General features: G+C 43.9%; 1 protein-coding gene across 1 annotated transcript; it reads left to right on the top strand.

The window, feature by feature from the left end:
• The first annotated feature begins 6,900 nt into the window (after nt 1–6,900).
• On the top strand, nt 6,901–8,079 carry LOC123429897. The gene is made up of 3 exons (XM_045113871.1): nt 6,901–7,207; nt 7,287–7,501; nt 7,641–8,079. Exons 1-3 carry the CDS (start codon nt 7,109–7,111, stop codon nt 7,864–7,866), a joined length of 540 nt encoding a protein of 179 aa, XP_044969806.1. The 5' UTR covers nt 6,901–7,108; the 3' UTR covers nt 7,867–8,079.
• Nucleotides 8,080–18,021: the final 9,942 nt, after the last annotated feature.

The raw sequence follows: 18,021 nt of genomic DNA, 5'->3' as shown, positions 1-18,021 counted from the left end.
TTGCATACCTTCTTAGAATTATTAGGATCGACAAAACCTTCCGACTGTATCATATACAATTCTTCCTTAAGAAAGCCGTTCAGGAATGCCGTTTTGACGTCCATTTGCCAGATCTCATAATCATAAAATGCGGCAACTGCTAACATGATTCGGACCGACTTTAGCATCGCTATGGGTGAGAAGGTATCATCGTAGTCAATCCCTTGAACTTGTCGATAACGCTTAGCGACAAGTCGAGCCTTATAGATGGTCACATTACCATCCGTGTCAGTCTTCTTCTTAAATATCCATTTAATTTCTATGGCTCGCCGATCATCGGGCAAGTCCACCAAAGTCCATACTATGTTCTTATACATGGAACCTATCTCGGATTTCATGGCCTCAAGCCATTTGTTGGAATCTGGGACCGCCATCGCTTCTTCATAGTTCGAAGGTTCACTGTTGTCAAACAACATGATTTCCATGACTGGGTTGCCGTACCACTGTGGTGCGGAACATGTCCTAGTGGACCTTTGAGGCTCAGTAGCAACTTGATCCGAAATTTCATGATCATCATCATGAACTTCTTCTCTAGCTGGTGTAGGCACCTCAGAAACATTTTCTTGTGATGCGCTACTCTCCGGTTCTAGAGGAGGTACAATTACCTCATCAAGTTCTACTTTTCTCCCACTTACTTCTTTCGAGAGAAACTCTTTCTCTAGAAAGGATCCGTTCTTGGCAACAAAGATTTTTCCTTCGGACCTAAGATAGAAGGTATACCCAATAGTTTCCTTAGGGTATCCTATGAAGACACATTTTTCCGCTTTGGGTTCGAGCTTCTCTGGTTGAAGTTTCTTCACATAAGCATCGCATCCCAGAACTTTCAGAAACGACAACTTAGGTTTCACCATAATTCATACGGTGTCGTCTCAACGGATTTAGACGGTGCCCTATTGAAAGTGAAAGCGGTAGTTTCCAATGCATATTCCCAAAATGATAGCAGTAAATCAGTAAGAAACATCATAGATCCCACCATATCCAATAAAATGCGATTACGACGTTCAGACACACTGCTACGCTGCGGTGTGCCAGGCGGCGTGAGTTGTGAAATAATTCCACATTTCCTTAGGTGCGTGCCAAACTCGTGACTCAAATATTCTCCTCCACAATGAGATCGTAGGAACTTTATTTTCTTGTCACGTTGATTCTCTACCTCACTTTGAAATTCCTTGAACCTTTCAAAGGGTCCAGACTTGTGTTTCATTAAGTAGACATACCCATATCTTCTTAAATCATCAGTGAGAGTGAGAACATAATGATAGCCACCGCGAGCCTCAACGCTCATTGGACCGCATACATCAGTATGTATTATTTACAACAAGTTGGTTGCTCACTCCATTGTTCCAGAGAACGGAGTTTTGGTCATCTTGCACATGAGGCATGGTTTGCATGTGTCAAATGATTCAAAATCAAGAGACTCCAAAAGTCCATGTGTATGGAGTTTCTTCATGCGCTTCACACTGATATGACAAAGGCGACAGTGCCACAAGTATGTGGGAGTATCATTATCAACTTCACATCTTTTTTCAATCACACTATGAATATGTGTAACATCACGTTCGAGATTCGTCAAGAGTAAACCATTGACCAGCGGGGCATGACCATAAAACATACCACTCATATAAATAGAACAACCATTATTCTCAGATTTAAATGAGTAGCCATCTTGCATCAAGCGAGATCCCGATACAATGTTCATGATCAAAGCTGGCACTAAATAACAATTATTAAGGTTTAAAACTAATCCCGAAGGTAGATGCAGAGGTAGCGTGTCGACGGCGATCACATCGACCTTGGAACCATTCCCGACGTGCATCATCACCTTGTCCTTAGACAGCCTCTGCTTATTCTGCAGTTCCTATTTTGAGTTGCAAATGTGAGCAATACACCGGTATCAAATACCCAGGAGCTATTACGAGCGCTGGTAAGGTACACATCAATAACAAGTATATCATATATACCTTTGACGTTGCCGGCCTTCTTATTCGCTAAGTACTTGGGGCAGTTCCGCTTCCAATGACCGGTTCCCTTGCAATAATAGCACTCAGTCTTAGGATTGGGTCCTTTCTTTGGCTTATGCCTGGCAAATGGTTTACCGGGCACGTCAACTTCTTTGTCGTCCTTCTTGAAGTTCTTTTTACCCTTGCCTTTCTTGAAACTGGTGGTCTTATTCACCATCAACACTTGATGTTCTTTCTTGATATCTACCTCTGCTGATTTCAGCATTGAATACAACTCGGGAATGGTATTTTCCATCCCTTGCATGTTGTAGTTCATCACAAAGCCCTTATAGCTAGGTGGAAGCGACTGGAGGATTCTGTTAATGACCGCGTCATCCGGAAGTTCAACTCCCAGCTGAGTCAAGCGGTTGTGCAACCCAGACATTCTGAGTATGTGCTCACTCACAGAACTATTCTCCTCCATCTTAGAACTGAAGAACTTGTCGGAGACTTCATATCTCTTGACCCGGGCATGAGCTTGAAAAACTAGTTTTAGCTCCTCGAACATCGCATATGCTCCATGTTGCTCAAAACGCCTTTGGAGCCCCGGTTCTAAATTGTAAAGCATGCCGCGCTGAACCAGTGAGTAGTAATCACTCCGCGACTGCCAGACGTTCTAAACATCCCGGGCTGCCGCGGGAACGGGAGGATCACCTAGTGGTGCTTCAAGGACATATGCCTTCTTGGAAGCAGTGAGGATGAGCTTCAAATTACGAGCCCAGCCCGCATAGTTGCTTCCATCGTCTTTGAGCTTGGTTTTCTCTAGGAACACATTGAAGTTGAATGGGACATGTGCGTTGGCCATTGGATCTACAATATTTGTAAAGACAATTTTAGACTAAGTTCATCTAACCAAATTATTTAATGAACTCCCACTTAGATAGACATCCCTCTAGTCATCCAAGTGATACATGATCCACGTCGACTAGACCATGTTCGATCATCACGTGAGACGGACTAGTCATCAATGGTGAGCATGTCCATGATGATCGTATCATCCATACGACTCATGTTCGACCTTCCGGTCTCCCGTATTCCGAGGCCATGTCTGTACATGCTAGGCTCGTCGAGTCAACCTAAGTGTTTTGCGTGTGTAAATCTGGCTTACACCCGTTGTATTCGAACATTAGAATCTATCACACCCGGTCATCACGTGGTGCTTCGAGACAACGATCCTTCTCAACGGTGCACACTTAGGGGAATACCTATCTAGAAATTTTAATGAGGGATCATCTTATCTTTTCTACCTCGTTTTAAGAAATAAGACGAAAAACATGATGAACATCACATGCAATCATATAGTGACATGATATGGCCATTATCATCTTGCTCCTTTGATCTCCATCTTTGGGGAGCGACATGATCATCATTGTCACCGGCATGACACCATGATCTCCATTATTGTGTCTTTGCAAAGTCATCTCGCCAACTATTACTTCTACTACTATATCTAACGGTTAGCAATAAAGTAAAGTAATCACATGGCGTTGCATCTCATACAATAAACTAAGACAACTCCTATGGCTCCTGCCGGTTGTCATACTCTAGGAGAAACCAGCAACGACCAAAGGGGTAGAGCATCTTCATACCTTTGAAGATCGCTAAGCGGAAGCGCTACTAGAACGCGGTTGATGGAGTCGTACTCGTAGTGATTCAGATCGCGAAAGATTCGATCTAAGCGCCGAACAACGATGCCTCCGCGTTCAACACACATGCAACTCGGTGACGCCTCATATGCCTTGATCCAGCAAGGAGAGAGGAGAGGTTGAGGGAGAGCTCCGGCAGCACGACGGCGTAGTGATGTTGGAGCTGCGTGGTATTCCGATAGGGCTTCGCCAAGCGCTACGGAGGACGAGGAGGAGGAGAGGTAGGGTTGCGCCTTGGAGAGATGGAATTGTGTGTTGCAGCCCCAAAACCCCTTGGGTTTATATAGGAGGAGAGGGAGGAGGGTGCGCCACCCCTAGGGTTTCCCCTTGGTGGTGCGGCAGCCCTAGATGGGAGGGGCCGGCGGTCAAATGGAGGAAGGTGGCGCCCTAGGGGTGGGCTTGCCGCCCAAGGCAGCCCCTCACGCCCTAGGGTTGCCCCCCTTAGCCCTCTTGTGCGCCTTGGGCTGAGGTGGGTGGTGCACCAGCCCATCTAGGGGCTCGTTCCCATTTGCTTTCTGCCCACGTACCTCTTCGGGGCTGGTGGCCTTTCCCGATGGACCCCAGAACCCTTCCGGTGGTCATGGTACATTACCGACGATCTCCGAAACTCTTCCGGCGATGAAAACTCCACTTCCTATATATGAATCTTTACCTCCGGACCATTTCAGAACTCCTCGTGACGTCCGGGATCTCATCTGGGACTCCAAACAACCTTCCGTAACCACGTATACTATTCCCATAATAACCCTAGCTTCATCGAACTTTAAGTGTGTAGACCCTACGGGTTCGGGAACCATGCAGACATGACCGAGACACCTTTCTGGTCAATAACCAACAGCAGGGTCTGGATATCCATGTTGGCTCCCACATGTTCCATGATGATCTCATCGGATGAACCACGATGTCGGGGATTCAATCAATCCCGTACGCAATTCCCTTTTTCTACCGGCATGATACTTGCCAGGGATTCGATCGTCGGTATCCCTATACCTTGTTCAATCTCGTTACCGGCAAGTCTCTTTACTCATTCCGTAACACATCATCCCGTGGCTAACTCCTTGGTCACATTGAGCTTAGTATGATGATGCATTACTGAGTGGGCCCACAAATACCTCCCCGTCACAGGGAGTGACAAATCCCAGTCTCGATTCATTCCAATCCAACAGACACTTTTGGAGATACTTGTAGTGCAACTTTATAATCACCCAGTTCCTTTGTGACGCTTGATACACCCAAAGCACTCCTACGGTATCCGGGAGTTGCACAATCTCATGGTCTAAGGAAATGATACTTGAGATTAGAAAAGCTTTAGCAGATGAAAAATATGATCTAGTGCTATGGTTAGGATTAGGTCTTGTTCATCGCATCATTCTCCTAATGATGTGATCCAGTTATCAATGACATCCAATGTCCATGTTCAGGAAACCATGATCATCTATTGATCAACAAGCTAGCCAACTAGAGGCTCACTTGGGACACATTGTGATCTATATATTCACACATGTATTACGGTTTTCGGTTAATACAATCATAGCATGAATAATAGACAATTATCAAGAACTAGGAAATATAATAATAACCACTTTATTATTGCCTCTAGGGTATATTTCCAAGAGTCTTCCACTTGCACTAGAGTCAATAATCTAGTTATATTGTGATGAATCGAACACTCATAGTTATATATATATATACACACACACACACATACACACACACATATATATAGACTATTCGTCACTCTCGGTGAGGAATAGTTATTCTTTACCCCTCTATTTTCATATCAATGCACCGTAATTTTACATTCCGTAAATTTTATCTTATTTCATACATAAAAAGAGACCGTATGGAAAATATAATCATTGTAAAAAATATTTGATGTCACGTAAAATTAAAAACACAAAAATATAGTGTAAAATAAATATAAAACGATATTTTTCTGGTCTTATGACCTATATTTTTGTTTTTTATATCAAACTTTATGTAGTGAATCAATATAAATGTAACTATTTGCATTTCAAATGTAATTTTATGAAACAATCATAAGATTACCTCGGGTGAAGAATAACTTATTCTGTATCCTGGATGATGAATAGACTTTATATATATATATATATATATATATATATATATACATATATAATATATATATATATATATATATATATATATATATATATATATATATATATATATATATATATATATATATATATAATTTTGGGGTATCAAACTTGGTCGGCCATTCTGCTCATGTATTAATTTTCGTGCAGAAATGACACATGTATTATTTTTATTAAAGAAAATATAATCACAGCCTCATTATTCGTCAAACAATGTTTTTCAATATAGCTTTGATTTTGTTATTTTGGCCCTTCATACATTAGTATACTGATGGAGTATGTAAAAAAACGGATAGATTTTTTAAATTTTCAGTATTTTTTAATGTATTATTCATAAGGGATGGACGTGAAACCGTGTTCACCAAATGTATAGGGTTGGGCGTGAAACCATGTTCACCAAATGTTCTGTAAGGATACCAATTATTTAGATATATGTATAGAAGATATGTTTGCTTAACAATAAAGTCAAGATGTTTTTAAAAAGTTGTTGCCTTCAAGGTCAACAAAACTTCCTCCGTCCTAGATCGACATCCTATATCCATCGTCGTACGGTAGAAATCGAGCACCATCTCCGAAAGCCACGCCACCACACACCAGGTGGCTCAATTGAACGCCTCATCGCCCATTCAGCTAGCAAAGCGACTGTTTTGCAGGCTGGTGGCCATGCGCCACCGCGGATGTACAGCCCAACGTATGTATGCCTTTTCTTTCTCTTTCTTGTACTACGTCGAATCAGTCTCCAATGCCTTTTCCAGCTATGTATATATACACCACCATAACGATCTGTTTCTTCTGGCCATGCCTTGAAGAACAGACTTGGGACCAAGTATATACACTAGTACATCAGTATGAAAAATGCACAATTTTTTGAACTAAAACAGCGCTGTAGGTCTATGGATGACGGATAAACTCTAGTGAGGATGAAGATGAATTGTTGGAGGTAATCCAGGTGAGTGGGATTCAGGAAAATCTCACTCATAGAGTGACATGATGGGTAATTAGCAGTGCCATCGATGTCTCGAGCCATGTCGGCTCGTGTCACCATAACATTCGCTTCTTTCTTTGGTGTTAAGCAGAGCCTAACAGAGCTTTCTGCCTTTCTCGTGGGAGCACCGAGAGGAATCGGTAAAGAAAACCATATTAAACAACAAAGAACATCAAAAGCCGAGACCTAAAGCATCTTCGCTGCACACTCGTCTAGTAGCGACACCGAAAGCCTGCCCGTCGTACCCACGTCGCCGCTCCTCCATTTTCACCACAACGACGGTGACAGGAGGGGAGAAGAACCAAGGTTGCAGAAGCCATGGCGAGAGTTGAAGCGGTGGTCGTCTGCCTCCTCATCGTCGCCATGGACGTGGCCGCCGGCGTCCTCGGGATCCACGCGGAGAAAGCTCAGAGCCAGGTAGACCGCGTTGGCAAGAAGCAGGGGTTTCGTTGTTGTCTGCTTGATGTTTCATGGCAAATTTTGACTACTCTTGCAGGGGAGGCACCTGAAGATACTGTTCATCGAGTGCAGGCAACCTGTCCCACAGGCTTACAAGCTCGGCGTCGCGGCCGCCGCGGTGCTGGCGGCGTCGCACGCCATCGCCAACATCGTCGGCGGCTGCTACTGCACGTGGCCCTGCTGCTCCTGCGGCCAGGCCCGGCGCTCGTCGCCCAACCGGCAGATGGCGTCATTCGCCCTGGTCCTCACATGGTACGCTCCTGTCCTACGCACGAGCATGAGCCGTAAACAAAACACCACCACCAAGATATCAACTCCTGCATGCTTTTCCGGTGGTTCGATTGGAAGAACACGTAGTATTACAAAATGTCAACATATTTATGATTGCCAGGATGGTTCTACTGGTGGGGCTGGCGCTGCTGATCCTCGGTGCGCTGCCCAATTCCAAGAAGTCAATGGCGGAGTGCGGGCTGGTGCGGCACCGCTTCCTCTCCATCGGCGGTATCCTCTGCTTCGTGCACGCCGTCTTCTGCCTCGTCTACTACGTCTCCGCCAACGCCGCCGCGCGGGAGGAAGGCCGTGGGTCTGGGTCCAAGCCCGCCGGCGTGTATACCTGATGGATCTCTACGACCAGTCGCCATGCATCAACCTTTACTTCAGACCGCCTGTTGCTGCCTACACTGTTCAGGAAAATTCCTCCGCTGCGAGATTGGGTGTGATTGTGCTTTGTGTGTGCATGTAATTACGGATGTTGTGCCATCGTGTTGCCGAGCTGCCCAGTGATACTCTTTCCACTTTTGTTGTGTTCAATAAATGGAATCTTTCGGATTGCTGGATGGTTTCAGTATTCCCATGATATTTAAGGATGCGCAGTCGTAACCAGCAGATACTTCCGGGTGACGACACGTTCATGTGAGTGATGACTGATGACACGCTCATGTGAAGCATGGCTTGATGACTGATGACACGTTTCTCACTCGGTATCCTTACCCTCGGCCGACAGAGTTCCTGTCTTTGCAGGTTTTTGCCGACCATGTATGTATGGCCTGAAAGGCTTACTTCCGAAATCCTCGACAAAGACTGCATCGTGAGAACGTGCCACCCATCACGCGAAGCGATTTTAGTTTTGGTGACGAGGAAAGCGATACCGGTGCCTCCAAATTTCAAACGCAGGCTTAAAAAAACTGCTCAAACAATGCATAATTTAGCATTTAAAACACCGATCAACAGCCGACTCAAGTCCACACAAACTTAATTAAACAACAAAAAGTCATCGTCGCCACACGGACTGCCCTAAGCATCGATGTCCTCATCCTCGTCGGCACGGACCCAACCCAGGGGAATGCCGCCTTCCAGGCCTAAGTGATTAATGATTGGGCATGTCCCTTATTTATCCGTTCCCGCAGTCGCATTTTTTATTTTATTTTTCTCGTATGTCCGATCACTTGCACATAATTAATGAAAAGAAAGAAAAAAATGAGTAAAAAAGTGGTCTGGTCTGGGATCGTGTCCTATGCAGCGGACTGACAAGGCGTGTCTGCGAGCCTTCATATCCTTCGCATATTTGTCCTGAATATGAAGGTTCGCGGACAGTCTAGACGTATATGGTTGATATGAGGGTCTAATTGGATCATTTTCTATTCTTCTCTCTCATATTCGGTCACTCACCAGGCTCGCCACAAACTTATGAGAGGTTGTTTGAGACGTCCCATTGTAGATGCTCTTACTCTTTGCACGTGCGACGCTCGGATATGGTGAAGCCTCTTATTTGAGTTGTCATTCGGACTTTGATTCTCCTTGATTTCATCAGTCTTGAGGTAGTAATAGACAAAGCTTCCACACAGGCATCCTTTGTTTTTTAGAGCGATGAGTTTAGGGTTTCTTGTTGTGCTTGCCTGATGAACATATTTGGTCTCATCTGATTTAGATATATTCAGGGGTTCAACGATGATGACTGCGGCTCCAAGGCGTTGCTTCTGAGAGGTACACACACGAAGACTTTTCCATTGTCATTGACAAGGTCAAGCCGGCTGTGGTAGGGAGTGACAATGGCGACACGCCAATGGCTTGTTTTGGTTGCGCAAGTGGTCTACAGACTGCAATGTAATTTTTAGAACTCGTTTGAGGTGTTTTGTATTTCCGGTGATTTTATAATAAATTCAGATCCTTTTCACAAAAATAATAATTGGCGAACACTTCAGTGTATATAAGATCATGCATAGTTCAAGTTGCTTGTTGTGTTAGCTGATACCGATAGATCCCTGTGTAAGGTATCATGGCGTGGTGATTAGGTCAAAAGGAAAATAAGTAGACGAGTTTACCCAGTTTCAAACCCTCTGATAGAGGTAAAACGCTACTCCTACCATGTTTATATTCTAGTTGTGGTGTACAAAGTACTCATAATACCGAGTGATTCTAATCTATCTATCGACTAGCTCAGGCCTGGCTTATATAACATATCGGTTTCCTTAGGATTAGACAACCTAGTCGGCTATGTCGATGAAGAGGAGTCCCCCATGACTTCGGCTTCCTTGTCCTGAATGATAATGCTTCCATAGTCTTCTTCTATGATGTCCATGGGTCGGAGTGATAGCCTAAGGCAGAACTGACCTCAGGGGCCGCAGGCAGGCCTACTTGAGTCGACAATCTATAAGGTGGGGCACCCCTGGGCCTTAACGCCGTCGGTACCTTATGTACCGGTCCTAATGCTTGGTTGCGCTTCGACCAACAACAAACGGCACATCATCGTCAGCCTGCTGTTGGTCGTGCCAGCCCGAGGCTTGTCCTCATCACCTTCATTAGCGGAGTTTTCTTTTTCAGTGTTGCCTTCCCAAGCCTGCATGTCCCTCTTCTTGTAGATCCAGTAATTTCGATACGCGCGGTTGGCTGAAGGATCGTTGGGGTTCTAAGGTTTATGGTAGTCACAATGTTAATGCATAATCTTGTCAAAAGTCCAATCATCACCATCACGCTTCTTGTCCTTCTATTGCTTTTCTTATTTGGACCACCGTCGCCACCTTGGGCGTCAAAGCATTTTTCTTATTTGGACCGTCATCGCCACCTTGGGCATCGAAGTTGGCGTTGACCTCATCATTGTTGTCCTTGTTGTTTCTACGCTTGTTCTTGGGGTTGTGCCTCACTTTGACAAGCTCGTCCTTTGCACCAGACATGCTCGAATTTTTGTCGTGCGCCCTCTACTTGGCGAGCAATGATTACTCCCTGGAACAAAATTTGGTTGTCATGCCCATCAAGGTCGGCATGGTCTTGGGCTTGAAATACCCAAAGTCTCTAGAATGGAATTTGATAATCCCCAAATGCAAGGAATCATTGTAGCACTTTTCAAGGATGGAAGTGGTAAGTATGGCGTCTCCAACCCACAAGGAGCTAAAGATAAGGTCAACATTCTCTCCTATATGCCACTGATACGAGTCTACATACACCGAGCGTTTGCTTCTATGTAGAAATGAAAATTGTGTTGTGGGTATAAAGAGGATAGCTTTGCATTATATTGGAGAACTAAAATATGAAAATAGTTACTGCCTAAATAAAGTTAGAATATATTACAATATATTACAAATAGCGAGTGTGGAATAATGATGGTATGGTGTGCAGAATTGTCCTAGGCAATTGACAACAAGATGAGTAACCATTATTGCAATTTTATATAAGAAAGAGGCATGAACTAACATACTTTCCGCACTTGCATCATATGGACTTATGATTGGACCTCTAGCTAGCATCCGCAACTACTAGAAATCATTAAGGTAAACCCAACCATAGCATTAACACATAAAGTCCCCTTTATTCCCATGCGCAACAACCCCCTTACTCGGGTTTGTGTTTCAGTCACTCACGCAACCCACTATAAGCAAATTACGAACGTATTGCAACATCCTACAGCGGGAATCCTCCAAATGTGCGCAGCAGGAAGGCACCATAGGACAACACCAATATAAAACATACAACTCAAACCAATCTAGATCATCAATCAACCCAAAGGACTAAACAAATCTACTCACAATAGTCCACCGAGAGGATTGGCTAAGGATTGCGAGGAGATCCCCTAGATGCAAGGAACATCTATTGGCAACAAGCTTGAAGACTCTACATTTTGTATTTTGTGAGAAATCACAGTTAAGTCCATAGGAAAGCCAATACTATTAAAAGGGGATGAGGTGCCTATGATGATATGGTTGCTCAAGTGCTTAGAGATTAGCCACCAAAAATACGCATGAAATTCTCCCACAAATATTCTGCCCAAAGCCCAAAGTCCAAATTCGGTGTCACCAATATTTCCAATTCGGGCCCACCAAATTTTACCCTAGACAAATCATATGCCGAATCCTAAGGGATCGGTACCACCAAATTCAATTTCGTTCTGACCGAGAATCGGTGACCAACTATTTATATACCTATTTCTAAGAATCAGAATTTCTGAGTTTTAGGAATCGGTGACACTGAATCTGGTAACTTCCTAGGACAACCAAAATCAGACCCTGAGACATCTATATATCGGTCTCACCGAAACGCCAAAAGTTGTCACATTTTGCACTAGTCGGTGCAAATGAGTTTTTTACTTCGGTTTCACTGAATTGGGAAATAATGTTGTAACAGTTGGATTTTTGGAGATGCCTATATATACCCCTCCACCTACCTCTCACTCGAAGAGGAAGCACTCAAAATGAAACAACACTTGCCCCATCCATTTTTCGCAAAGAAAGCCACCTACTCATGTGTTGAGGTCAAGATATTCCATTCCTACCATATGAATCTTGATTTCTAGCCTCCCCAAGTTACTTTCCACCCAATTAATCTCTTCTACCCAGCCCAAATCGATGATAGAGTGATTGGGTATTGAGGATACTATCTTTTGAAGCACAAGAGCAAGGATTCATCATACTACCACATCTATTACCTTTTGGAGAGTGGTGTCTCCTAGATTGGTTAGGTGTCTCTTGGGAGCCTCTGACTTCATGTGGTGTTGAACCAACAAGTTTGTAAGGGCAAGGAGATTGCCTACTTCATGAAGATCTACCCCGAGTGAGGCTAGTCTTTCGTGGACGTAAGACATGATGGAATAGACAAGGTTGCTTCTCCATGGACCCTTCATGGGTGGAGCCCTCCGTGGAATCATGCAACCGTTACTGTTACAACATATTTCTCCATATGTGGTTTTGGTAATTGATGACAATCCCTATGGACTAATGGTCTACTTAAGTTATATTCAAAGGATTTGTCAATATGCACTTCTTGAAGTCCATCTATTGGTTTCAAGGAGTTTATATGATGACCAAGGTGGTACTCAAGGTTTTATCCAAAGATTGGTCATAAAGACACAAGGTTGATCAAGACTAAGTCAAAGAGTGAATCAAGTTGATCAACACACAAAGCATACAAGATGTACCGAGAGGGATTAAGTGATCCCATGGCATGGTAAGAATTGTCCATTACGCTTTGTGTACTAACCCATGGTCTTCGTGAGAATTCTATGTGGGGTTAGGTGTGTTTCCATGGACTTGCGTCAAGAGGAAAATCTCATTTAACCCATGGAAGATTATGGTGTGCAAGTTCAAGTGGAGCATGACGAAGAGATCATGCTTGAAGCTTGCCGTCCATTGTGGTGGCAATGGACTTGTGAAGATGTGCTGAAGAGTGGCTCACCCATAGCGGAGTATGGGGGAGCAATCTACTAGTCTTCATCGAGCCGGCGCAATCAAGAAAGGTGGTCCATCTTGAGGAGGATAACATCGTCATCATCTAGCTGAAGTGGACTATGCACAAGAAAAAGGTTTGTCCTTGATACGTTTTCTATTTTACCGGTCTTAGTGTGTTAGTTGGGAGACCGGGTTATAGGATAGATTGTCGTACTATCAAGGAGGGCTCTCAAGTGAGTAGCCTGATCATATCGTTCGTTGAGATCTCAAACCATTGCATTCTTGGCACCATCATCTTACTTGGTTCTTGGTTGGCTTTTCTCTATGTGGGTTCTTGAGCTTATGGTCATGTAACGCCCAAGATGCGATCCTATCCTTATTTTGGCACGTGGGCCACGACAAGGATAGAAGAACATCTCGTCGTTTTGCAAGAATGGATATCGTTACAAGTACATGTAGTGAAGAGATGAGTATATGGAATCATCTTACACTCGCCACAAGCTACAACAAGTTCAATTCAATACAATAACATATTCAATCCCCAAGTAGAAGAGAAGGGTCCGACTACGGACGAAAACAAACGATAAAAGAACGACGTCCATCCTTGCTATCCCAGGCTGCCGGCCTAGAACCCATACTAGATCGACGACGAAGAAGAAGAAACTACAAAGGAACAATCATCGCGCTCACGTCTTAATATCAGTTTACCTGTACCTGCAACTGGTGTTCTAGTAATCTATGAGCCAGAGGGACTCAACAATCTCATTTCCAAAGGTATCAAGACTAGCAAAGCTTAATAGGTGAGGTATGGTTAAGTGGTGAGGCTGCAGCAAGTGAGTAGCATTTATTTGAGGTGGCTAACTTACGAGTACAACAATAAAAGAGGGGGAATGATCTACGCATAATCGGACGTGAACTAATAATGATCAAATGAATGATCCTGAACACCTACTTACGTCAGACATAACCCCACCGTGTCCTCGATCGGAGAAGGAGCTCACGAAAGAGACAGTCACGGTTACACACGCAGTTAGCATATTTTAATTAAGTTACTTCAAGTTATCTACAGCTGGATGTTAAACAAAGTTTCAAAGTTGCCACATAACCGCGGGCACAACTTTCCGAAAAATTTAACCCTGTAGGGGTGCTCCAACTAGTCCATCACAAACTACCACACGCTACGCCGGAATGACCTCGATCAGGAAAAACCCGTGAAATCCTCGGGTTCCTATTAGAAAACCTGAACCTCGAGATAGCCCAAAGTATCCTCAGAATTCCATGCACGAGACGTTAGAGAAAGGTAAAACAAGTCCACCAAGCCCGCCCGACGTGCCTGATACGTCTCCATCGTATCTACTTTTCCAAACTCTTTTGCCCTTGTTTTGGACTCTAATTTGCATGATTTGAATGGAACTAAACTGGATTGACGCTGTTTTCAGCAGAATTGCCTTGGTGTTGTTTTTGTGCATAATTGAAAGTTCTTGGAACGTCCTGAAAATTTACGGAGAATATTTCTGGAAAATATGAAAAATACCTGCGCAAAGATCCACCGGAGGGGATGGGCCAGTGGGCCACAAGCCCTGTAGCCGCCACCCCCTGGTGGCGGCTAGCAAGCTTGTGGGGCCCACGTGGCTCTGCCGCCCCCAAACTCAGCTCTAGAAATTCACTTTCGTCCCAGAAAAAATCAAGAGAGAAGATTTCGTCGCGTTTGCGACATGGAGGCGCCGCCACATCCTGTTCTTCATCTGGAGGGCAGATCTGGAGTCCGTTTTGGGCTCCGGAGAGGGGAAATCATCGCCATCGTCATCATCAACCTTCTTCCCTCTCCAATTCCATGAAGTTCTTCATCGTTCGTGAGTAATCTATTCGTAGACTCGCTGGGCGGTGATGAGTAGGATGAGATCTATCATGTAATCGAGTTAGTTTTGACGGGGATTGATCCCTAGTGTGCACTACGTTCTGAGATTGATGTTGCTACTACTTTGCCATGCTTAATGCTTGTCACTAGGGTCCGAGTGCCATGATTTCAGATCTAAAATTATTATGTTGTCAGCAATATATGTGTGTTTTAGATCCGATCTTGCAAGTAGTAGTTACCTACTATGTGTTATGATCCGGCAACCCCGGAGTGACATTAACCGGAACCACTCCCGGTGATGACCATACTTTGAGGAGTTCATGTGTTCACCAAGTGCTAATGCCTTGGTCCGGTTCTTTATTAAAAGGAGAACCTTAATATCCCGTAGTTTCCTTTTGGACCCCGCTGCCACCGGAGGATGGACAATAGATTTCATGCAAGTTCTTTTCCCTAAGCATGTATGACGACACACGGAATGCATGCCTACATCACATTGACGAATGGGAGCTAGCCACATATCTCTCCGTGTTATAACTGCTGCATGATGAATATCATCCAAAAAAATCACCAACCCATTGCCTACGAGTTTGTCCCGCTGCTGTTGTTAATTGTTTGTCTCTGCTGCTGTTACTACTGTTGTTGCTGCTGTTACTTGCTTTGCTCTGGTGCTGTTACTACTGTTGCTACTTGCTACTGCCGTCACTACTGCTGTTCCTTGCCACTGTTGTTACTCGTTACACTGCTGCTACCTGCTACAATACTTGTTCAACGACGTTGACGGGAAAGAATATTTCCAGTCCACAGACAACTTCTGGCGCCATTGATACAATCGTTAGGAATAGTCTGCCGTCAACAGATCGTTTCTAACACCGTTGTTATCATACTACTTTGCTGCTGATACTTTGCTTGCAGATACTAATCTTTCAGGTGTGGTTAAATCTGACACATTGAGCTGCTAATACTTGAGAGTATCCTCTCACTTCCTATCCGACGAACCAACAAATTTGGGTTGAATACTATACCCTCGAAAACTGCCGCGAACCCACGCGCTGGTGGGCCATTGCAAGACAATTGCTAATTGTTGAGCAACTGGGAGCAGTTCTGACTCCGTTGCCGGGGAGGCATCAAGTCAGGAACACGTCAATAGCATTCTTCTTGTGCCGTTGCCGGGGACTGCTAGCATCATTTTTCTGGCGCCGTTGCCGGGGAAGCGATTGCTATATTTTCTGAGTCACTTGGGATTTATATCTGCTAATCACTATGAAGAATCTGAAAGATCCAAAAACCAGAGTTTTGCCCTCAACTACGAGGGGAGGTAAGGAACTGCCATCTAGCTCTGCACTTGATTCACCTCCAGTTATGAGTAAGTTTGCGACATCACCTCCTGCTAGAAATCTTGATATGCCGCTTGTGCTTGATGATGCTTATGATGCTATGCCTGATACTGCTAGAGATGCTATGCCTGATACTGCCTTGCCTGATGATGCTATGGTTGATACTGCTAGAGATACTACTTTGCCTGATGTGCCACTAGGGGTATTCCTTGATGCTCATATTGCTAGAGTTACTATCAATGCTCGTGATGCTTCTGAAACTGCCGATACTATTGAGATAGAACCTGCTTTTGCTCCTGCTAGATCTAGCTCTCCTAGATATGAATTGCCTGATATACCTGAGGGTTACGTTATGGAGGGAGAGATAGCTGAGATTTTCTTGCGTGTAAGGATGCCTATGACGCTGAGAAATTACTTCTCAAGTGGAAGGAAAAATCTTTGAAAGCTAGGATGAAATACGACCCAAAGTTTGCCACTTCACCTATCTTTATCACCGATAAGGATTATGAATTCTCTGTCGACCCTGAGATAATCTCTCTAGTCGAATCTGATCCTTTCCACGGTTATGAGTCTAAGACGGTCGCAGCCCATCTTACCAAACTACACGATATAGCCACCCTTTTCACGAGTGAGGAGAAGATCCACTACTACTATATCCTTAAGTTGTTTCCTTTCTCTCTAAAGGATGACGCTAAAGCCTGGTTCACTTCTCTTGCTTCTGGATGTGTGAGTAGTCCCCAGGATATGGTCTATTACTTCTGCGAGAAATATTTCCCTGCCCATAAGAAGCAAGCTGCCTTGCAGAAAATATACAACTTTGCTCAACTCAAAGAAGAGAGTCTCCCACAAGCTTGGGGGAGGCTCATCCAGCTACATAATGCTTTGCCTGATCACCCTCTTAAGAAGAACGAGATACTTGATATATTCTATAACGGACTTACCGATGCCTCTAGAGACCACCTAGATAGTTGTGCCGGTTGTGTTTTTAGGGAACGAACTATCGAACAAGCTGAGATCCTCCTGAATAACATCTTGATCAACAATAATGCTTGGACTATTCCCGAACCACCTCCTAAGCCTACTCCTAAGAAAAGAGGTATTCTATTCCTCAGTCCCGAAGATATGCATGAAGCCAAGAAATCTATGCAAGAGAAAGGCATTAGATCTGAAGATGTCAAAAATCTACCACCTATCGAAGCTATCAATGGTCTCGATAACCCGATACAAGTAGTAGAAGTGAATTCTCTGCGTAGGTTTGATGAGAGAGATATTCCTTTTGATAAACCTACTAGCCTATGCTTTGATGAATTTGACAACTTTGTTGCCAAACAACAGAGTTTCAATGATTATGTTAGCAGACATTTGGAACAAAGTACTCATATGCTTAGCCATTTAAGTGCTTGTGTAGACAGAAATGTCAATGATCTGAAGCTTTTGAGTAAACATGCCTCTATGATTACTACTCAGGTAGAACAAGTACTTAAAGCTCAGAATGACTTGCTCAATGAATTAAATGACAACTCTGTCAGAGTCATTACTAGAGGAGGCAAAATGACTCAGGAACCTTTGTATCCTAAAGGCCATCCTAAGAGAATTGATCAAGATTCTCAAGGAATTAATGCCGATACACCCAGTCATCTTAAGAAGAAGAAGGATGATAGAAACCTACATGTCAGTTCACCAAATACTGTCGCACCTGAAGAACCAAATGATATTTCTGCGTCTGATGCAGAAACACAATCTGGTGATGAACATGAACCTGGTGACAATATGGATAGCGGTGTTCATAATAATGCTCAACCTAGCAATGATAAGGATGTGAAGATTGAACCTACGGTTAATCCTGATAACCCACAACCTAAATGATATGATAAGAATGACTTCACTGCTAGGAAGCATGGTAAAGAAAGGGATCCATGGGTTCAG

This window comes from Hordeum vulgare, chromosome 2H (genome assembly GCF_904849725.1).
Source record: "Hordeum vulgare subsp. vulgare chromosome 2H, MorexV3_pseudomolecules_assembly, whole genome shotgun sequence".
Lineage (NCBI taxonomy): Eukaryota > Viridiplantae > Streptophyta > Magnoliopsida > Poales > Poaceae > Hordeum > Hordeum vulgare.
The sequence above is the reverse complement of the archived record's forward strand: the minus strand, read 5'-3'. Positions and strand labels throughout refer to the sequence as shown.

What these genes read in the sequence shown, in the direction of transcription:
- LOC123429897 (XM_045113871.1), top strand. Translation starts at nt 7,109, where the DNA reads ATGGCGAGAGTTGAAGCGGTGGTCGTCTGCCTCCTCATCGTCGCCATG. An exon ending in CGGAGAAAGCTCAGAGCCAG is followed by an intron (nt 7,208 to 7,286) that starts GTAGACCGCGTT and finishes CTACTCTTGCAG; the next exon opens with GGGAGGCACCTGAAGATACT. An exon ending in TTCGCCCTGGTCCTCACATG is followed by an intron (nt 7,502 to 7,640) that starts GTACGCTCCTGT and finishes TATGATTGCCAG; the next exon opens with GATGGTTCTACTGGTGGGGC.